The sequence below is a fragment of the Oncorhynchus mykiss genome, chromosome 1 (assembly GCF_057628025.1).
Source record: "Oncorhynchus mykiss isolate SJ-2025 chromosome 1, ASM5762802v1, whole genome shotgun sequence".
Taxonomy (NCBI): Eukaryota; Metazoa; Chordata; class Actinopteri; order Salmoniformes; family Salmonidae; genus Oncorhynchus; species Oncorhynchus mykiss.
Window position 1 is genome coordinate 35,388,560 of NC_143022.1, and position 23,723 is coordinate 35,412,282.

At 44.7% G+C, this 23,723-nt stretch overlaps 1 protein-coding gene across 1 annotated transcript; it reads right to left on the reverse strand.

Annotated features, from left to right (window-relative positions):
* Positions 1 to 5,261: 5,261 nt before the first annotated feature.
* On the reverse strand, positions 5,262 to 6,132 carry LOC149985480 (leptin-like). The gene is made up of 2 exons (XM_090230026.1): positions 5,873 to 6,132; positions 5,262 to 5,708 (listed from the first exon to the last, which is right to left on the reverse strand). The coding sequence occupies exons 1-2, from the start codon at positions 6,020 to 6,022 to the stop codon at positions 5,331 to 5,333; spliced, it is 528 nt and encodes a 175-aa protein (XP_090086152.1). The 5' UTR covers positions 6,023 to 6,132; the 3' UTR covers positions 5,262 to 5,330.
* Positions 6,133 to 23,723: the final 17,591 nt, after the last annotated feature.

A 23,723-nucleotide genomic window follows, 5' to 3' on the forward strand; every position in this document is an offset into this window, starting at 1 on the left:
TGACAGCTTTGCACTCTTGGAATTCTCTCAACCAGCTTCACCTGGAATGCTTTTCCAACAGTCTTGAAGGAGTTCCCACATATGCTGAGCACTTGTTGGCTGCTTTTCCTTCACTCTGCGATCCAACTCATTCAAAACCATCTCAATTGGGTTGAGGTTGAGTGATTGTTAAGGCCAGGTCATATGATGCAGCACTCCATCACTCCTTCTTGGTCAAATAGCCCTTACACAGCCTGGAGGTGTGTTGGGTCATTGTCCTGTTGAAAAACAAATGATAGTCCCACAAGCGCAAACCAGATGGGGTGGTGTATCGCTGCAGATTGCTGTGGTAGCCATGCTGGTTAAGTGTGCCTTGATTTCTAAATAAATCACTGACAGTGTCACCAGGGAAGCACCATCATACCTCCTCCTCCATGCTTCACACATGCAGAGATCATCTGTTCACCAAATCTGCGTCTCACAAAGACATGGCGATTGGATCCAAAATTCTCAAATTTGGACTCATTAGACCAAAGGACGGATTTCCACCGGTCTAATGTCCGTCCCTCATATTTCTTGGCCCAAGCAAGTATCTTGTTCTTATTGGTGTTCTTTTAGTAGTGTTTTTTTTCTCCAGTAATTCGACCATGAATGTAGCGGCATTCATTAGAAGAAGGTGAAGACCAAGGTGCAGCGTGGTACGTGTTGATATTATTTTTTCTGACTGAACACTGAATACAAAATAACAAAAAGATTAGCCGAAACAGTTCTGACAGGTGTAACAAACACTAAACAGAAAATAACCACCCACAACTAACAGTGGGAAAACAGGCTACCTAAGTATGGTTCTCAATCAGAGACAACGAAAGACAGCTGTCCCTGATTGAGAACCATACCCGGCCAAAACCTAGACATACAAACATAGAATGCCCACCCACATCACACCCTGACCAAACAAAAAATAGAAACATACAAAACAATCTACTGTCAGGGCGTGACATGAAGGCCTTATTCATAGTCTCATCTGAACAGTTGATGTTGAGATGTGTCTATAACTTGAACTCTGTAAAGCATTTATTTGGGTTGCAATTTCTGAGGCTAGTAACTGTAATGAACTTATCCTCTGCAGCAGAGGTAACTCTGGGTCTTCCTTTCCTGTGGCGGTCCTCATGAGAGCCAGTTTCATCATAACGCTTCATGGTTTTTGAGACTGCACTTAAAGAAACTTTCAAAGTTTTTGAAATGTTCCGCATTGACTGACCTTCATGTCTTAAAGTAATGATGGACTGTCGTTTCTCTTTGCTTATTTGAACTGTTCTTGCCATAGTATGAACTTGGTCTTTTACCAAATAGGGCTATCTTCTGTATACCACCCCTACCTTGTCACAACACAACTGATAGCTCAAATGCATCAAGAAGGAAAGAATTTCCACAAAGTAACTTTTAACAAGGCACACCTGTTAATTGAAATGCATTCCAGGTGACATCCTCATGAAGCTGATTGAGGGAATGCCAAGAGTTTGCAAAGCTGTCAGCAAGGCAAAGGGTGGCTACTTTGAATAATTTTGATTAGTACAAATATTGAAAATCCCTGGAATGAGAAGGTGTGTGCAAACTTGTGACTGATTCTTTATTTCTGTGGACGTCAGGAGATGAAGTGGAAACCGGCCACTAGGGGCAACATTGAGTGTGTAGGTTTTGTTTTTGCTCGGGCCTTTGTGGACGGGGATGAAGGATGGGCATTTGCCTTTGACTCCAAAGGTTGCAAGTTTCTAATCCAGCAATTTAAAATTGTTTTTAGATTAGTTTTTTTAATCATTTTATATTTTATTTTGTATTTTATCTCCTGTTTCTCCTCAATTTTCCATCTTGTCTCATCAATAAAACTCCCCAACAGTCTCAGGATAGGCGAAGGTGGAGTTATGCGTCCTCCGAAACATGACCCACCTAACCATGCTCCTTAACACCCGCAAGCTTAATCCGGGAGCCAGCTGCACCAATATGTCAGAGGAAACACCATTCAACTGGTGACCGGGGTCATCCCACAGGCACCTGGCGCGCCACAAGGAGTCGATGGAGCACGATGAGCCAAGTAAAGCCCGCACCGGCCAGACCCTCCCCGAACCCAGACAAAACTGGGCCAATTGTGCGCTGTATATAGGACTCCCGGCCACGGCCGGTTGTGGCACAGCCCAGTCTGTAGTAACACGTCTAGCACCTTTAGACCGCCTTGCCACTCGGGAGGCCGATATTTTTCTTTTAAGCCTATCCCAAACCTTACCGTAACCATTTGGAGTTAATGCCTAACCTTAAGATTTCAGAGTTAATGCCTAAACTTAACCTTAAACACTTCTAAATTTGATGTTTGCAGCAACTTCAAAATGTGATGTTTGAGGAACATGGATGAACGTCTAATTCTGATCTGAGACTGAGTGGGCTAGTTTCAGCCGGACGTGACAATGACATTAATACATGTTAATAGCTGAATAGACAATATTTTTGGAATTGGCTATCTAGTTAGTCCGGAACTTTCAAATAAATTCCCTGGTTTTCCCAAAAAACTGTTTGGAGAATCCCAGATCGGGAAGGAATGAGCAGGAAAGCCTCCAACCAGGATTTCTGGAAAATCATGGAATTTATGTTGATAGTGCCCTAGAATTATGCTACCCTAACCCAGTGTATAGGTGTTGGTGTGTCAATCAAATGGTCATCTGTGATCAACGTAATATTTCATAGCTCTGATGTGTTTTTACAGTTTCTGGAAATTTGGGATTGTAGAAACACCATCACACACCCACATATAGCAGATGTTCTGAAAGAGCTGCAAAACCTGGACCCATACAAATCAGCTGGGCTTGACAATCTGGACCCTCTATTTCTGAAACTATCCGCCGCCATTGTCGCAACCCCTATTACCAGCCTGTTCAACCTCTCTTTCATGTCGTCTGAGATCCCCAAGGATTGGAAAGCTGCCGCGGTCATCCCCCTCTTCAAAGGGGGAGACACTCTGGACCCAAACTGTTACAGACCTATATCCATCCTGCCCTGCCTATTTAAGGTCTTCGAAAGCCAAGTCAACAAACAGATCACTGACCATTTCAAATCCCACCGTACCTTCTCCGCTGTGCAATCTGGTTTCCCAGCCGGTCACGGGTGCACCTCAGCCACGCTCAAGGTACTAAACGATATCATATCCGCCATCGATAAAAGACAGTACTGTGCAGCCGTCTTCATCGACCTGGCCAAGGCTTTCGACTCTGTCAATCACCATATTCTTATCGGCAGACTCAGTAGCCTCTGATTTTCTAATGGCTGCCTTGCCTAGCATCACCACCCTGGATGGTTCCGACCTAGAATATGTGGACATCTATAAGTACCTAGGTGTCTAGCTAGACTGTAAACTCTCCTTCCAGACTCATATCAAACATCTCCAATCCAAAATCAAATCTAGAATCAGCTTTCTATTTCGCAACAAAGCCTCCTTCACTCACGCCGCCAAACTTACCCTAGCAAAACTATCCTACCGATCCTCGACTTCGGCGATGTCATCTACAAAATAGCTTCCAATACTCTACTCAGCAAACTGGATGCAGTTTATCACAGTGCCATCCGTTTTGTTACTAAAGAACCTTATACCACCCACCACTGTGACCTGTATGCTCTAGTCGGCTGGCCCTCGCTACATATTCGGCGCCAGACCCACTGGCTCCAGGTCATCTACAAGTCCATGCTAGGTAAAGCTCCGACTTATCTCAGTTCACTGGTCACAATGGCAACACCCACTTGTAGCACGCGTTCCAGCAGGTGTATCTCACTGATCATCCCTAAAGCCAACACCTCATTTGGCGGCCTTTCCTTCCAGTTCTCTGCTGCCTGTGACTGGAAAGAATTGCAAAAATCGTTGAAGTTTGAGACTTTTATCTCCCTCACTAACTTTAAACATCTGCTATCTGAGCAGCTAACCGATCGCTGCAGCTGTACATAGTCCATCGGTAAATAGCCCACCCAATTTACCTACCTCATCCCCATGCTGTTTTTATTTATTTACTTTTCTGCTCTTTTGCACACCACTATCTCTACCTGCACGTGACCATCTGATCATTTATCACTCCAGTGTTAATCTGCAAAATTGTAATTATTCGCCTACCTCCTCATGCCTTTTGCACACAATGTATATAGACTCTTTTTTTTCTTTTTTCTTTTTTTCTACTGCGTTATTGACTTGTTTATTGTTTACTCCATGTGTAACTCTGTGTTGTTGTCTGTTCACACTGCTATGCTTTATATTGGCCAGGTCGCAGTTGTAATGAGAACTTGTTCTCAACTAGCCTACCTGGTTAAATAAAGGTGAAAAAAAATAATAATAATAATAATTGTTGATAGACTATTCGTAATGTTTGCTGTAGGTCTTGACCTGTTCCTCTCACCCACTCAATGGCCTAGTCAATACGTGTATCAAATGATTCATTTGCTTACAAAAGACTGATAAAGACAGAAAAATATAAAAGGAAACCATTTTTAAGCATTTCACTGTAAGTAAACACCTGTTATGACAAATAAGATTTAATTTGATTTGAGTTGGGATGTGGTCAGTGAGGTGTCATCTTCAGAACGTTGCTGATAGAAATGTAATGAAATAGAGCTGAAATTACTCCTCTAAGAGATAGACAATCATATCTGTCCTATACAATGTATTTCTATCTGAATGCACTGTAACGGTATACCCTCCTTAACAGGCAGGCCTCTGCTGTAGAGGAATGTACATCTTGCCCCCTTCTCTCTCCCCCACCTTCACTCTCTGTCGCTGCTCTAACATCAAAACATCTGGTTTCATGGGGCTGTCTTGGATTTCAGGAAACCCTCTCTGTGAGCATGACATCACTACACAACGGTCTTCTGGAGCAAGCAGAATTACAAAGTGTGTGTGTGTGTGTATGCACGTGTGGGTACATTTGGCATTACTCAGCTGATTCAGTGCTTAGTAAACACTTTCCCCTGCATCACTGACTGACAGAGGTACAAATAATGCTAAAAAATAGAGCTGCTTCTTTTCCTCTTCCTCGTAGAAATAAATACCTCAAGCTAGAATCCTTGTCTGAATAAAATACACTATAAAATGTCTTAACTTAGTGACTGATAGTGACTGTGATCTGAAGTACACCCAGAATAATCTTTAGACTTACAGTATGACTGTCCAGTCTTGCTTCAACTCATTCTAGGTTTTCAGCAGATCACAAGTTGATCAAAGTCCAGTTACTAAGTGACAGTCATAGTCAGTAACAGTTGTTCAGAATGGCACAAACTGATCTGAGTTCAGTCACTCAGTGATGATCTATGTCAGTAACGGTTGATCAGCAGTACCTGAGCTGATCCAGGTTCAGCAGTAGCCGATCGAGGTAGCCCTTGAGTCTGTTTAGTGCCACTGGACTCACACTAAGACCAAACTTTCTGACACTGTCCTTCAGAGCCTCCTCCAACCCACCCTCTCCTGTCTGTTTCTGCTGGCGACCTGGGCAGCGCGACATCATCCAGTTCTCCAGCTGACCCCGCATGGTGGAGGCATCTTCCACCAGCTGTTTGAGGTCTGCCATGTCTAGGGAGATCAACAGTTCCTGGTAGAACCCCATGGTCTCTACTATGGAAGGCAGGCCTTCTATAGGCTGGTCTCCTGCAGCTGCCGGGAAAAACAATTCCAGGCCGTCAATTACCAGGTTAGAAGAGGAAGGGAGCTGGAGGGAGGGAGGGAGAGACAGAGAGAGAAGGATGTGATTAAAATAAGATTTATGCAGACTATATATTGTTTTACAAGTCACATTTATCAACAAGCCAAAGACTTCATTAGTCAGTACACTAATGATTGATTGACTGACTAATTGATCGATGGATGGATTACCTTTTTGATTTCCATCTGTGTCCTGTACACCATGGTCTGAGCAAGGAATTTGACCTTGGTTCTCACTATGTCCAATGACAGTGAAGCTCCTGCCCCCATGCTGAAAAGTGTCAGTAGAGAGGACACCAGGAGGGCCATGGAACAATCCATATCTGTAGTCTGTATGAACAGGTGTATGCGCGTGAATGTGTGTACGGGTGTCAATGTGTGTGTCTTGAACCTGGTGCTTAATCTGTGTATGTATAAAGAATAGCACAGGTATTCCTGTAGGAGGGCAGAGATACATCCTATAAATTCAGGTTGTTCTTTTATTGTCTGTTACAGAACACATACACTTATGCACTTCCATAATGTTCATATATGTCATGTATTGTCATGTTGTGTCTTTCTGTCCTTTCCTTTCACCCTGTCTCCCTCTGCTGGTCGTATTAGGTTACCTTTTCTCCCCCGCTTTCCCCCAGCTGTTCCTTGTCTCCTCTGACTACCCATTCACCCCGTTTCCCACCTGTTCCCTTTTTCCCTCTGATTAGGTCCCTATATCTCTCTCTGTTTCTGTTCCTGTCCTTGTCGGATTCTTGTTTGTTGTGTTTCATGCCTGAACCAGACTATCGTCATGTTTGCTGTAACCTTGTCCTGTCCTGTCGGAATCTGCCGGTCTGTCTGAACCTACCTATGTTTGGTAATTAAAGAAGCTCTGTTAAGTTAATTCGCTTTTGGGTCCTCATTCACTCACCGTGACAGAAGAATCCGACCAAGAATGGACCCAGCGACTTCGGATCCTCTCCACTCAGCCGTCGGGATCCAGGGAGCGATGCTAGGCAGACACGAGCAGGAATTGTCTGCTGCTCGACATGCCGTTGAGACCCTGGCCACCCAAGTCTCCAACCTCACAGAACAGGTTCACCATCTCCGCCTCGATCCACCGGCCACTTCCAGGGCTTTCGAATCTCCGGAGCCCAGAATCAATAACCCGCCGTGTTACTCTGGGGAGCCCACTGAATGCCGCTCGTTCCTCACCCAGTGTGATATTGTGTTTTCTCTCCAGCCCAACACTTACGCCAGGAGCACTGCTCGTGTCGCCTACGTCATATCTCTCCTTACTGGACGGGCTCGTGAGTGGGGCACGGCAATCTGGGAGGCAAGGGCTGAGTGTACTAACCAGTATCAGGACTTTAAGGAGGAGATGATACGGGTTTTTGATCGATCTGTTTTGGGGGAGGAGGCTTCCAGGGCCCTGTCTTCCCTATGTCAAGGCAATCGATCCATAACAGACTACTCTATTGAGTTTCGCACTCTTGCTGTCTCCAGTGGCTGGAACGAGCCGGCCTTGCTCGCTCGTCTTCTGGAGGGTCTCCGCGCAGAGGTAAAGGATGAGATTCTCTCCCGGGAGGTTCCTTCCAGCGTGGATTCCTTGATTGAACTCGCTATTCGCATTGAGCGACGGGTTGATCTTCGTCACCGAGCTCGTGGAAAGGAGCTCGCGCTCTCCGTCGCCCCCCTCTCCGCATCACTACCATCTTCCTCTGCCGGCTCGGGAGCTGAGCCTATGCAGCTGGGAGGTATCCGCATCTCGACTAAGGAGAGGGAACGGAGAATCACCAACCGCCTCTGTCTCTATTGCGGTTCTGCTGGTCATTTTGTCACTTCATGTCCAGTAAAAGCCAGAGCTCATCAGTAAGCGGAGGGCTACTGGTGAGCGCTACTACTCCTGTCTCTCCTTCAAGATCCTGCACTACCTTGTCGGTCCATCTACGCTGGACCGGTTCGTCAGCTTCCTGCAGTGCCTTAATAGACTCTGGGGCGGAGGGCTGTTTTATGGACGAGACCTGAGCTCGGGAACATGACATTCCTCTCAGACAGTTAAGGGAGTCCACGGCCTTGTTCGCCCTGGATGGTAGTCCTCTCCCCAGGATTCAGCGTGAGACGCTACCTTTAACCCTCACTGTTTCTGGTAATCATAGCGAAACCATTTCTTTTTTAATTTTTCGTTCACCTTTTACACCTGTTGTTTTGGGCCATCCCTGGCTAGTTTGTCATAATCCTTCCATTAATTGGTCTAGTAATTCTATCCTCTCCTGGAACGTCTCTTGTCATGTGAAATGTTTAATGTCTGCTATCCCTCCTGTTTCCTCTGTCTCTTCTTCACAGGAGGAGCCTGGTGATTTGACAGGGGTGCCGGAGGAATATCACGATCTGCGCACGGTGTTCAGTCGGTCCAGGGCCACCTCTCTTCCTCCACACCGGTCGTATGATTGTAGTATTGATCTCCTTCCGGGAACCACCCCCCCCCCCGGGGTAGACTATACTCTCTGTCGGCTCCCGAACGTAAGGCTCTCGAGGATTATTTGTCTGTAGCTCTTGACGCCGGTACCATAGTCCCCTCCTCCTCTCCCGCCGGAGCGGGGTTTTTTTTTGTCAAGAAGAAGGACGGGTCTCTGCGCCCCTGCATAGATTATCGAGGGCTGAATGACATAACAGTGAAGAATCGTTATCCGCTTCCTCTTATGTCTTCAGCCTTCGAGATCCTGCAGGGAGCCAGGTTTTTCACTAAGTTGGACCTTCGTAACGCTTACCATCTCGTGCGCATCAGGGAGGGGGACGAGTGGAAGACGGCGTTTAACACTCCGTTAGGGCACTTTGAATACCGGGTTCTTCCTTTCGGCCTCGCTAACGCTCCAGCTGTCTTTCAGGCATTAGTCAATGATGTCCTGAGAGACATGCTGAACATCTTTGTTTTCGTTTACCTTGACGATATCCTGATTTTTTCACCGTCACTCCAGATTCATGTTCAGCACGTTCGACGTGTCCTCCAGCGCCTTTTAGAGAATTGTCTTTTTGTGAAGGCTGAGAAGTGCACTTTTCATGCCTCCTCCGTCACATTTCTCGGTTCTGTTATTTCCGCTGAAGGCATTAAGATGGATCCCGCTAAGGTCCAAGCTGTCATTGATTGGCCCGCCCCTAAGTCACGCATCGAGCTGCAGCGCTTTCTCGGCTTCGCGAACTTCTATCGTCGTTTCATCCGTAATTTCGGTCAGGTGGCAGCTCCTCTCACAGCCCTTACTTCTGTCAAGACGTGCTTTAAGTGGTCCGTTTCCGCCCAGGGAGCTTTTGATCTCCTCAAGAATCGTTTTACATCCGCTCCTATCCTTGTTACACCTGACGTCTCTAGACAGTTCGTTGTCGAGGTTGACGCGTCAGAGGTGGGCGTGGGAGCCATTCTTTCTCAGCGCTCCCTCTCTGACGACAAGGTCCACCCATGCGCGTATTTTTCTCATCGCCTGTCGCCGTCGGAACGTAACTATGATGTGGGAAACCGCGAACTGCTCGCCATCCGGTTAGCCCTAGGCGAATGGCGACAGTGGTTGGAGGGGGCGACCGTTCCTTTTGTCGTTTGGACTGACCATAGGAACCTTGAGTACATCCGTTCTGCCAAACGACTTAATGCGCGTCAGGCGCGTTGGGCGCTGTTTTTCGCTCGTTTCGAATTCGTGATTTCTTATCGTCCGGGCTCTAAGAACACCAAGCCTGATGCTTTATCTCGTCTCTTCAGTTCTTCAGTAGCCTCCACTGACCCCGAGGGGATTCTCCCTGAGGGGCGTGTTGTCGGGTTGACTGTCTGGGGAATTGAGAGGCAGGTAAAGCAAGCGCTCACTCACACTCCGTCGCCGCGCGCTTGTCCTAGGAACCTTCTTTTCGTTCCCGTTCCTACTCGTCTGGCCGTTCTTCAGTGGGCTCACTCTGCCAAGTTAGCCGGCCACCCTGGCGTTCGGGGTACGCTTGCTTCCATTCGCCAGCGTTTTTGGTGGCCCACCCGGGAGCATGACACGCGTCGTTTCGTGGCTGCTTGTTCGGTCTGCGCGCAGACTAAGTCCGGTAACTCTCCTCCTGCCGGCCGTCTCAGGCCGCTTCCCATTCCCTCTCGACCGTGGTCTCACATCGCCTTAGATTTTGTCACCGGACTGCCTTCGTCAGCGGGGAAGACTGTTATTCTTACGGTTGTCGATAGGTTCTCTAAGGCGGCTCATTTCATTCCCCTTGCTAAGCTTCCTTCTGCTAAAGAGACGGCACAAATCATCATCGAGAATGTTTTCAGAATTCATGGCCTTCCGTCAGACGTCGTTTCGGACAGAGGTCCGCAATTCACGTCTCAATTTTGGAGGGAGTTTTGCCGTTTGATTGGGGCTTCCGTCAGTCTCTCTTCCGGCTTTCACCCCCAGTCTAACGGTCAAGCAGAACGGGCCAATCAGACTATTGGTCGCATCTTACGCAGTCTTTCTTTTCGCAACCCTGCGTCTTGGTCAGAACAGCTCCCCTGGGCAGAATACGCCCACAACTCGCTTCCTTCGTCTGCGACCGGGCTATCTCCTTTTCAGAGTAGCCTCGGGTACCAGCCTCCGCTGTTCTCATCTCAGTTCGCCGAGTCCAGCGTCCCCTCCGCTCAGGCTTTTGTCCAACGTTGCGAGCGCACCTGGAAGAGGGTCAGGTCTGCACTTTGCCGTTATAGGACGCAGACTGTGAGGGCTGCTAATAAGCGTAGAACTAAGAGTCCTAGATATTGTCGCGGTCAGAGAGTTTGGCTCTCCACTCAGAACCTTCCCCTTAAGACGGCTTCTCGCAAGTTGACCCCGCGGTTCATTGGTCCGTTCCGTATTTCTCGGGTCATTAATCCTGTCGCAGTTCGACTTCTTCTTCCGCGATACCTTCGTCGCGTCCACCCGGTCTTCCATGTCTCCTGTATCAAGCCCGTTCTTCGCGCCCCCGCTCGTCTTCCCCCCCCCCCCCCCCATCCTTGTCGAGGGCGCACCCATCTACAGGGTCCGCAGGATTTTGGACATGCGTCCTCGGGGCCGTGGTCACCAGTACCTCGTAGATTGGGAGGGGTACGGTCCTGAGGAGAGGAGTTGGGTTCCCTCTCGGGACGTGCTGGACCGTGCGCTGATCGAGGATTTCCTCCGTTGCCGCCAGGTTTCCTCCTCGAGTGCGCCAGGAGGCGCTCGGTGAGTGGGGGGGTACTGTCATGTATTGTCATGTTGTGTCTTTCTGTCCTTTCCTTTCACCCTGTCTCCCTCTGCTGGTCGTATTAGGTTACCTTTTCTCCCCCGCTTTCCCCCAGCTGTTCCTTGTCTCCTCTGACTACCCATTCACCCCGTTTCCCACCTGTTCCCTTTTTCCCTCTGATTAGGTCCCTATATCTCTCTCTGTTTCTGTTCCTGTCCTTGTCGGATTCTTGTTTGTTGTGTTTCATGCCTGAACCAGACTATCGTCATGTTTGCTGTAACCTTGTCCTGTCCTGTCGGAATCTGCCGGTCTGTCTGAACCTACCTATGTTTGGTAATTAAAGAAGCTCTGTTAAGTTAATTCGCTTGTGGGTCCTCATTCACTCACCGTGACAATATACATTTGCTTATTTTTAAAGTCTTAAACTTCAATGGCATGTTTTGGTTGAGAATAAATATTTGTTTTCGACCAATCAATATTTGGCAGAGGGTTGGGGGTGAAATCCCTACCAAGAGAGAACAGCCTGCCCTCTGATAAATAGGCTACAGATAAGATTCACCGTACTACACCCATACTACTGAAAACAGACAGAACCCAGTCTACCAAGTCTACCTGATCTACTTGGTTGGCTGTATATTCCACATGCTTCCTTTCAAACGTTATTTCTAAAGTTCAAAGTTAAGTGTAAAATGTTTATTTAAAAAAATGGCACCTCATTTCATGAAAGACAATCAAACCAAACCATGCATTACGGACAAGATAAAGTTTCACTGCATCACCTGTTCAAATCTGTACATATTATTTCAGTAGCACGTTCTAACAAAGAGAGAGCGAGAGAGAGTAATAGTGATAAAGCAAATGATAGAGGTAGAGAGAGTGATAGAGAAAGTGCAGTGGAGAGAGTATCTTACCTCTGAGGGTCTGTGTGTGTCACTCCCAGGCTCCATCAGGTCTTCTCTTATAGCTGAGGGCAGTTGACTCATCTTACTCACTCTCACCTCTCCCCCATCCTCCCCTTTACTCACCTCTCCTCCCCCTCTACACAGTCCCCTGGTAGTCTGGGTAGCAGGACAGGAGACGGGAGGTTGAAAACATACACACACACATATATATTTAGTGTATTTAGTGTATACTTCCTGGCTCTCTTTCTCATCTCTCCATGGATGGTACATTTACATGTTTGAAAAGTAGGGTGTTCCCTGATCCGCTAGCTCATATAGGTGCTTATCTGTGGTGTGTGTGTGTGTGTGTGTGTGTGTGTGTGTGTGTGTGTGTGTGTGTGTGTGTGTGTGTGTGTGTGTGTGTGTGTGCTTGACTACAATAAGCACCCGAGTGTATGTCACCATTAGGCTGATCCCTATCTCATTGTAGTATGTCTTATTGACTGGTATGGGAGAGACTGTTAATGTCAATACAGTGTAAATACCTATTGCAACACCCATAACATGGGGACAGGCAGTGGTGGAAAAAGTACTCAATTCTCACACTTGAGTAAAAGTAAAGATACCTTAATAGAAAATGACTCAAATACTTATTTTCCACCATAATTTGCAAATAAATTTATTAAAAATCCTACAATGTGATTTTCTGGATTTCTTTTCCTCATTATGTCTGTCATAGTTGAAGTGTACCTATGATGAAAATTACAGGCCTCTCTCGTATTTTTAAGTGGGAGAACTTGCACAATTGGTGGCTGACTAAATACTTTTTTGCCGCACTATACTTAAGTTTAAAAAGTAAAGGTAGTTGCTAAAATAAACTTAAGTATCAGAAGTGAAAGTACGTATTATTTAAAATTCAATTTGTATTTTTATTTTTATTTACGGACAGCCATGGTCACAGTCCAACACTCAGACATCATTTAAAAACAAAGCATTTGTGTTTAGTGAGTCCGCCAGATCAGAGGCAGTTGAGATGACCAGGGATGTTCTCTAGATAAGTGTGTGAATATTGGACCATTTTCTGTCCTGCTAAGCATTCAAAATGTAATGAGTACTTTTGGGTGTCAATGAAAATGTATGGAGTATAGAGTACATACTTTTCTTTAGGAAAGTAGTGAAGTAAAAGTAAAAGTTGTCAAAAATACAAATAGTAGAGTAAAGTACAGATACCAAAAAATGACTTAAGTAAAAAATACTTTAAAGTACTACTTAAGTACTTTACACCATTGGAGACAGGAGGGAGCAGATCAGTGTCTGATGACTGGAGGGAGTAGGCATCACAGTGGTCAGCAGTGTCTGATTACAGCACTGCCAGAGGGACACTGTCATGGTGCCCAGAACTCGGGTCACTCAGCTCTGGTGGTCCCAGTGACAATAATAGGGCAGCCCTGGTCACAGTCTCCAGCACCCCCCGGATTGACTGACCTTCATGTCTTAACGTAATGATGGACTGTTGTTTCTCTTTGCTTATTTGAACTGTTCTTGACATAATATTGACTGTTACCAGATAGGGCTATCTTCTGTATGCCAACCCTACCTTGTCGTCACAACACAACTGATTGGCTCAAATGCATTAAGAAGGAAAGAAATTACACAAATGTACTTTTAACAAGGCACAGCTGTTAATTCAAACGTGTTCCAGGTGACTACCTCATGAAGCTGGCTGAGAGAATGCCAAGAGTGTGCAAAGATGTCATCAAGGTAACTACTTTGAAGAATCTCAAATCTCAAATATGTTTTGTTTTGTTTAACACTTTTTTGATTACTACATGATTCCATACAGTGGGGCAAAAAAGTATTTAGTCAGCCACCAATTGTGCAAGTTCTCCCACTTAAAAAGATGAGAGAGGTCTGTAATTTTCATCATAGGTACACTTCAACTATGACAGACAAAGTGAGAAGAAAACATTTCAGAAAATCACATTGTAGGATTTTTACTGCGAAAGCTTACATAAGGTATTTGACATTGAAGGGATTGGATTTAAATATTGAGTATGTAATTAATGTTATGATTCTTTAGAAGGGACAATGTCCCTGAGAGGGGAATGTCGTGGCAGAATCACAATAATTTAGGTAACATTTATAAATAAGATGTTTCATTAATTTCTATAAGCATGCTTATGTGGGAAGTTACTTGGGCCCAGAGAGGGGAGAGGTCAGGTTTGTCTTATCTGTGAATGTGTCTGTAACTATTCCTAAACCATGTGAAGGGATGGTGTGATTAATGGGGAACCAGTTTGGTGGCTCCACAATGTCTGTGTCCCAGTCACATCTCTCTGTAAGCTTGTCCAGGAGGGGGTGTATTTGATATATGCCATTGGATGAGGTAATGTTTTTGGTTCAAAGTGGTACCAAGAACGAGATAAGAGCTTTGGTTTAGGAGACCAAACTGAACGATAATTTATAGCTAATGCTATAAATTATGGGATACTCCTTTTTCTGGTAAAAGGTTCTTTGTGTAATGTTCCTAAGATCTGTTATTTGTCATGTGAGTTTAGATTGGTGTGTCTTTGCTATAAAGGATCTCAGTTGCCATTATGTTGACACTCTCAGAGAATTAATTTATGGACACTGATTTGATCTGAGAGTCACAGGGCTATGGTGAAGCTCATATAATTAAAGACGGACTTTATGATAACTCTGACTTGTGTGTGGTTGGCTCTTTCATGATTTGGTAATACAGGAAATTTCCACGACAGGATCAAGCTGATTCTATATCAATTTACAGTGGCCAGGTCATGAAGGAAGGTTTGCTCATTAAAGTTTTTTAGCAAGCATCTATGACAAATCAGGACAGGTTGTTTCACTGAGCAGCTATTACGAACACAGGCTGTAAAACAGTGATTTTGATTTTAGATTTGGACTTATCTTCCAAGAGTCCTTAAACATTAAAATACAATTTATAATACAAACACATTTTCACATATAAACACACTTTTACAAACATAATACATAATACACTAATTATTCATTTTCTTTATGCTCTACATCGAAATGGTATTTGGCCTATTTCTCTTTTCTGTCTGGATAACACATGGTGGACAATCTATTCCTAGTATTTACTGAATGTCTGTCTCTTACCAACTGAATACAGTTGTGAATAGAGTTTGGCCATTTTAAATGGTGTATATTATGAAATAAAATGAGCATGTTTTTTTCAATTATCTTGTTGATTGATGACCAACCAAGAGCATTGCGCATGACTACAACAGAAGAATCATATCGCCACCTTAAAACAATCCTTGCTGCTTTGTTCTGTGCAATTTGCAGCCTCCTAATATTTAGCTATCCTTCTGATCATGCATGCTGTTTTAATATATTGTTTTTACATAGATTAGTTATTTGAGACAACCATTATAAGCAGTTGTCTAGCTGCACTCCTAGTAGTTTGTTTTCTGACACTTCTTCAATGCCAGTCTGTACAGTGCGATATCAACCCTGAGCATATCAGGACTGCTTTTCTCCACCATTACTCCAGATGACTGGGCCGTTATTCCAGATCCTCAGCCCAGCGCCGAAGCTAGCCATTGAACCAGGCCCATCCCCCGGCCTGCTCATTGGACCCTATGATCACTCAGCTACACAGCTGATGCCTCCCGGACTCTTCACTAACACGACTAGAAGCCACTACATCACCGGATTCCTGCCGTAAACGCATCAGATCATCGCAACTAGCTAGCTGCTACCCAGTGGCTATAGTGGCTAACGCCCTTGTCCCGAAGCTAGCACCAGTTAGCCTTGAGCCAGGCGCATCTCCTGGCTAGCAAACAATATTACTCCAGCTACATTACCTCTTTTTCCATTGGCCTGGACCCTTTGTCGACATGGAGCCCCGCAGATTCATCACGACTGGTCTGCCGACGGAATTCCATCCGAAGTGCCCTCAAACGGCCTTTGTCGGACGCCGATGAAGACGCTTCTGCTAGCCCTTGCCTGCTAACATTATTAATGCCATGTCTCCCTGCTTGCTAGCGTAGTAACGACTTCCTTGTTTCATCTATTTCACTTCACTGGACCTTATGATCACCTGGCTACATGGCTGATGCCTGCTGGACTGTTCATTAATCACGGTACTCCATTTTGTTTATTTTGTTTATCTGTCGGCCCCAGCCTCGAACTCAGGCCCTGTGTGTAGTTAACTGACATTCTCTGCCCATTCATCGCCATTTTACCTGTTGTTCTTGTCTTAGCTGATTAGCTGTTGTTGTCTTGCCCATTGTCTTAGCTAGCTCTCCCAATCAACACCTGTGATTGCTTTATGCCTCGCTTTATGTCTCTCTCTAATGTCAATATGCCTTGTATACTGTTGTTTAGGTTAGTTATCATTGTTTTATTTTACTGCGGAGCCCCTAGCCCAACTCAACATGCCTCAGATACCTCTTTTGTCCCACCTCCCACACATGGGGTGATCTCAACTAGCATAACTAGTGCCTCCAGAGATGCAACCTCTCTTATCGTCACTCAATGCCTAGGTTACCCTCCACTGTACCTGCACCCTACTATACTCGTCTGTACATTATGCCTGAATCTATTCTACCACACCCAGAAATCTGATTATTTTATTCTATGTCCCCAACGCACTAGACAACCAGTTTTTATAGCCTTTAGCCGTACCCTCATCCTACTCCTCCTCTGTTCCTCGAGTGATGTAGAGGTTAACCCAGGCCCTGAGTGTCCCCAGGCGCTGTCATTTGTTGACTTCTGAAACCATAAAGGCCTTGGTTTCATGCATGTTAACATCAGAAGCCTCCTCCCTACGTTTGTTTTACTCACTGCTTTAGCACATTCCGCCAACCCTGATGTCCTAGCCGTGTCTGAATCCTGGTTTAGGAAGGCCACCAAACATTCTGAGATTTCCATCCCCAACTACAACATTTTCCATCAAGATAGAACTGCCAAAGGGGGAGGAGTTGCAATCTACTGCAGAGATCTATCTTCAGAGTTCATTCTGTTAGGTGACCTAAACTGGGATATGCTTAACACCCCGGCCATCCTACAATCTACAATCTAAGCTTGATGCCCTCAATCTCACACAAATTATCAAGGAACTTACCAGGTACCCTAAATCCGTAAACATAGGCACCCTCATAGATATTATCCTGACTAACTTGCCCTCCAAATACACCTCTGCTGTTTTCAATCATGATCTCAGAGATCACTGCCTCATTGCCTGCATCTGTTATGGGTCCGCGGTCAAACAACCACCCTTAATCACTGTCAAATGCTCCCTAAAACACTTCAGCGAGCAGGCCTTTCTAATCGACCTGGAGGGATATTTACCTCATCCCAACAGCTGAGTATGCCTGATTGTTCTATAAAATTAATTTCCTCACCATCTAAAATAAGCATGCCCCGTTCAAAAAATGTAGAACTAAGAACAGATATAGCCCTTGGTTCACTCCAGACCTGACTGCCATCGACCAGCACAAAAACATCCTGTGGCATACTGCACTAGCATCAAATAGTCCCCGTGATATGCAACTTTTTAGGGAAGTCAGGAACCAATATAGAGTCAGTTAGGAAAGCAAAGGCTAGCCTTTTCAAACAGAAATTTGCATCCTGTAGCTCTAATTCCAAAAAGTTCTGGGACACTGTACAGTCCATGGATAATAAGAGCACCTCCTCCCAGCTGTCTACGGCACTGAGGCTTGTAAACACTGTCACCAGTGATAAATCCACGATAATCAAGAATTTCAATAAGCATTTCTCTACGACTGGCAATGCTTTCCTCTTGGCTACCCCTATCCCGGCCAACAGCTCCGCAACCCCCGCAGCTACTTGCCCAATCCTCCCCAGCATCTCCTTAAACCAAATCCAGATAGCAGATGTTCTGAAAGAGCAAAACCTGGACCCGTACAAATCAGCCGGGCTAAACAATCTAGACCCTCTCTTTCTAAAATGATCTGCCACCATCGTTGAAACCCTTATTACTAGTCTGTTCAACCTCTCTTTCGTATCGTCCGAGATTGCTAAAGGTTGGAAAGCTGCCGGGATCATCCCCCCTCTTCAAAGGGGGAAGACACTCTAGACCCAAACTGTTTCAGACCTATATCCATCCTGCCCTGCCTTTCTAAAGTCTTTGAATGCCAAGTTAACAAACAGATCACTGACCATTTTGAATCCCACCATACCTTCTCCGATGTGCAATACGGTTCCCGAGCTGGTCACGGGTGCACCTCAGCCACGCTCAAGGTACTAAACAATATCACAACCGCCATTGATAAAAGACAGTACTGTGCAGCCGTCTTCCTCGACCTGGCCAAGGCTTTTGACTCTGTCAATCACTGTATTCTTATCGGCAGACTCAACAGCCTTGGTTTCTCAAATGACTGCTTCGCCGGGTTCACCAACTACTTCTGAGATAGAGTTCAGTGTGTCAAATCGAAGGGCCTGTTGTCCGGTCCTCTGGCAGTGTCTATGGGGGTGCCACAGGGTTCAATTATCGGGCCGACTCTCTACTCTGTATATATCAATCCTTGATCTACCTCCATGCAAATGACACCATTCTGTATACATCTGGCCCTTCTTTGGACACTGTGTTAACAAACCTTGAAACGAGCATCAAAGTCATACAACTTAAAATATGTGGACAAATACATATGTGTCTGACTAGACTGTAAACTCTCCTTCCAGACACATATTAAGCATCTGCAATCCAAAATTAAATCTAGAATCGGCTTCCTATTTCGCAACAAAGCCTCCTTAAATAATACTGCCAAACATACCCAAACATACAGACTATCCTACCGATCCTCGTCGGTGATGTCATTTAAAAAAAATTGGCTCCAACACTCTACCCAGCAAACTGGATGCAGTCTATCACAGTGCCATCCATTTTGTCACCAAAGCCCCATATCCATATACCACCCACCACTTTGACCTGTATGCTGTCGTCGGCTGGCCCTCGCTACATATTCGTCGCCAGACCCACTGGCTCCAGGTCATCTATAAGTCTTTGCTAGGAAAAGCACCGCCTTATCTTAGCTCACTGGTCACCATAACAACACCCACCCGTAGCACGTGCTCCAGCAGATATATCTCACTGGTCATCCCCAAAGCCAACACCCACTTTAGCCGCCTTTCCTCACAGTTCGCTGCTGCCAATGACTGGAATGAATTGCAAAAATCGCTGAAGTTGGAGACTTATATCTTCCTCACTAACTTTAAGCATCAGCTATCTGAGCAGTTTACCAATCTCTGCAGCTGTACAGGGCCCATCTGTAAATAGCTCACCCAACTACCTACCTCATCCCCATATTGTTTTAATTAACTTTTTTGCTTTTTTGCACCACAGTATTTCTACTTGCACATCATCATCTGCACATCTATCACTTCAGTGTTGATTTGCTAAATTGTAACTACTTTGTTACTATGGCCTATTTATTGCCTTACCTCCTTACTCCATTTGCACACACTCTATACAGATTTTTCTATTGTGTTATTGACTGTACTTTTGTTTATCCTATGTGTAACTCTGTGTTGTTTTTTGTTGCACTGCTTTGCTTTATCTTGGCCAGGTCGCAGTTGTAAATGAGAACTTGTTCTCAACTGGCCTACCTATAAAAAATAAAATACAAATATTCTCCCCCAATACTTAATTGTATCCCATGCTGTGTTGACCTTTTCTTAGTGGAACAGACCAACATAACTTTGGTTTTCTTGGTGTTTAAACTTCTTAGGGCTGCAATCCCGTTAATCTCGATATGACAACAGCCAGTGAAAGTGCAGGGCACCAAATTCAAAGCAAGAGAAATCTCATAATTTAAATTCCTCAAACATGCATGTATCTTATGCCGTTTTAAAGGTAATCTTGTTGTTAATCCCAACACAGTGTCCGATTTCAAATAGGGTTTACAGCGAAAGTACCACAAATGATTATGTTAGGCCACCATCAACTCACAGAAAAAATCTGCCATTTTTCCAGCCAAAGAGAGGAGTCACAAAAAGCACAAATAAAGATAAAATTAATCACTGACCTTTGATGATCTTCATCAGATGACACTCATAGGACTTCATGTTACACAATACATGTATGTTTTGTTTGATAAAGTTAATATTTATATCAAAAGATCTCAGTTACGTTCACTAGTTCCAAAAACATCCCGTGATATTGCAGAGAGCCACATAATTTTACAGAAATACTCATTATAAATGTCGATAAATACAATTGTTAGACATGGAAATATAGATATACCTCTCCTTAATGCAACCTCTGTGTCAAACTTTACGGAAAAAGCAAACCATGCAATAATCTGAGACGACACTCAGAAGAAAAAAAAATATTCTGCCATGTTGGAGTCAACAGAAATCACATATTCCCTTACCTAATATTCCCTTACCTTTGACGATCTTCATCAGAATGCACTCCCAGGAATCCTAGTTCCACAATAAATGCTTGATTTGTTCGATAATGTCCATTATTCATGTCCAAGTATCTACTTTTGTTAGCGCGTTTAGTACACAAATCCAAACGCTCGTGCAGGTCCATCTGAACGTTGGACGAAAACTTCAAAAAGTTATATTACAGGTCGAAGAAACTTGTCGAACTAAGTGTAGAATCAATCTTTAGGATGTTGTTATCCTAAATCTTCAATGATGTTCCAACCGGAGAATTCCTATGTCTGTAAAGAAGCCATGGAACGCAGGTCACTATCGTGTGAAATGCGCATGTCCAGGACCTGGCTCTCTGCCAGACCACTGACTCAAACAGCTCCCATCCGGCCTCACAACATAGTAGAATCCTCATTCAAGTTTCTGAAGACGATTGACATCTAGCCATGGGAAGTGCAACTTTATCCATATCCCACTGTGTATTCAATAGGGGCTGGGTTGAAAATCGACCAACCTCAGATTTCCCACTTCCTGTTTGGATTTCTTCTCAGGTTTTTGCCTGAAATATGAGTTTTGTAATACTCACAGACATCATTCAAACAGTTTTAGAAACTTCAGAGTGTTTTCAATACAATACTAATAATAATATGCACATATTAGCAACTAGGACTGAGGAGCAGGACGTTTACTCTGGGCACCTCTGAGCATCTTTCATCCAAGCTACTCAATAATGCCCCTGCAGCCATAAGAAGTTAAAACAAGTTTGTTCCGGCAACCAACTCCCTGATATTCTCCAAATCCTTGCTGTACCTGTTGAAACAATTGTCTTGCTGTATAACTTGTAGTATCATCTGCAAATATAGTAGCTTGAGTTACAGATAAGGCATAAGGAAGGTCATTGGTATATATTAAATAAAGAAGTGGCCCAAGGCAACTGCCCTGCGATATTCCACAGTTTAAAGCATGAAGGGAAGAAAATGAACCATTGATATAGGTGCAGTGTTTCCTGTCAGTTAGATATGACTGTACCCAATTCAAAGCGACCTCCTTAAAATCATAATGCATTAATTTTGTCAAAATGATTTCATGATCCACTAAATCAAATGCTGCACTAAAATCTAAAAATAGCACACCCACAAACCTGCCATTATCCATAGCATTACAAACCTGCCATTATCACTAAGGTCATTACAGAAGACTGATACAGATCAGGATTATATGTGAAGATAACATTGAGGAGAGTAGCCTTTTCTGGGTGTTTGGAGTCATACCTTGTGGAATTGGTAATAATCTGAGAAAGATTTCAAATCCAATCACATTTTATTAGCCACATCCGTCGAATACAACAGGCCTTACATTGGAATGCTTACTTACAAGCCCCTAACCAACAATGCAGTTAAAAAATATGAATAAGAATAAGAAATAAAAGGAACAAGTAATTAAAGAGCAGCAGTAAAATAACAATAGCAAGACTATATACCAGGAGGTACCGGTACAGAGTCCATGTGCGGGGGCACCAGTTAGTTGAGGTAATTGAGGTCTTGCTTGTTTATAGGTGACCAAATACTTATTTTCCACCATAATTTGAAAATAAATTCATTAAAAATCCTACAATGCGATTTTCTGGATTTTTTTTCTCATTTTTTCTGTCGTAGTTGAAGTGTGCCTATAATGAAAATTACAGGCCTCTCTCATCTTTTTAAGTGGGAGAACTTGCACAATTGGTGGCTGACTAAATACTTTTTTGCCCCACTGTACACATGGTTAGCAGATGTTAATGCGAGTGTAGCGAAATGCTTGTGCTTCTAGTTCCGACCATGCAGTAATATCTAACAAGTAATCTAACCTAACAATTTCAAAACAACTGCCTTATACACACAAGTGTAAAGGAATTAATAAGAATATGTACATAAAAATATATGAATGAGTGATGGCCGAACGGCATAGGCAAGATACAAGATGGCAAGATGGTATAGAGTACAGAATATACATATGAGATGAGTAATGTAGGGTATGTAAACATTATATAAAGTGGCATTGTTTAAAGTGGCTAGTGAAACATTTATTACATCAATTTTCCATTATTAAAGTGGCTAGAGTTGAGTCAGTATGTTTGCAGCGGCCTCTCAATGTTAGTGATGGCTGTTTAACAGTTTGATGGCCTTGAGATAGAAGCTGTTTTTCAGTCTCTCGGTCCCCACTTTGATGCACCTGTACTGACCTTGCCTTCTGGATGATAGCGGGGTGAACGGGCAGTGGCTCAGGTGGTTGCTGTACTTGATGATCTTTTTGGCCTTCCTGTGACATCGGGTGGTGTAGGTGTCCTGGAGGGCAGGTAGTTTGCCCCCGGTGATGCGTTGTGCAGACCTCACTACCCTCTGGAGAGCCTTGCGGTTCTGGGCGGAGCAGTTGCCGTACCAGGCGGTGATACAGCCCGACAGGATGCTCTCGATTGTGCATCTGTAAAAGTTTGTGAGTGTTTTTGGTGACCAGCCGAATTTCTTCAGCCTCCTGAGGTTGAAGAGGCGCTGCAGCGCCTTCTTCACCACGCTGTCTGTGTGGGTGGACCATTTCAGTTTGTCCGTGATGTGTACGCCGAGGAACTAAAAACTTCCCACCTTCTCCACTACTTTCCCGTCAATGTGGATAGGGGGCTGCTCCCTCTGCTGTTTCCTGAAGTCCACGATCATTTCCTTTGCTTTGTTGACATTGATTGTGAGGTAATTTTCCTGACACCACAATCCGAGGGCCCTCACCTCCTTGTCATTGTTGGTAATCAAGCCTACCACTGTAGTATCATCTGCAAACTTGATGATTGAGTTGGAGGCGTGCATGGTCACGCAGTCATGGGTGTACAGGAAGTACAGGAGAGGGCTGAGAAAGCACCCTTGTGTTGCCTCAGTGTTGAGGATCAGCGGGTGGAGATGTTATTACCTACCCTCACCACCTGGGGGCGGCCCGTCAGGAAGTCCAGAACCCAGTTGCACAGGGCGGGGTCGAGACCCAGAGTCTCGAGCTTAATGACGAGTTTGGAGGGTGCTATGATGTTAAATGATGAGCTGTAGTCGATGAACAGCATTCTCACATAGGTATTCCTCTTGTCCAGATGGGTTAGGGCAGTGTACAGTGTGATTGCGTCGTCTGTGGACCTATTGGGGCGGTAAGCAAATTGGAGTGGGTCTAGTGTGTCAGGTAGGGTGGAGGTGATATGGTCCGTGACTAGTCTCTCAAAGCACTTCATGATGACGGAAGTGAGTGCTACGAGGCGGTAGTCATTTAGCTCAGTTACCTCAGCTTTCTTGGGAACAGGAGCAATGGTGGCCCTCTTGAAGCATGTGGGAACAGCAGACTGGGTTAAGGATTGATTGAATATGTCCATAAACACACCAGCCAGCTGGTCTGCGCATGCTCTGAGGACGCAGCTGGGGATGCCGTCTGGCCCTGCAGCCTTGCGAGGTTTAACACGTTTAGATGTTTTACTCATGTTGGCTGCAGTGATGGAGAGCCCGCAGGTTTTGGAAGTGGGCCGTGTCAGTGGCACTGTATTTTCCTCAAAGTGAGCAAATAAGTTTTTTAGTTTG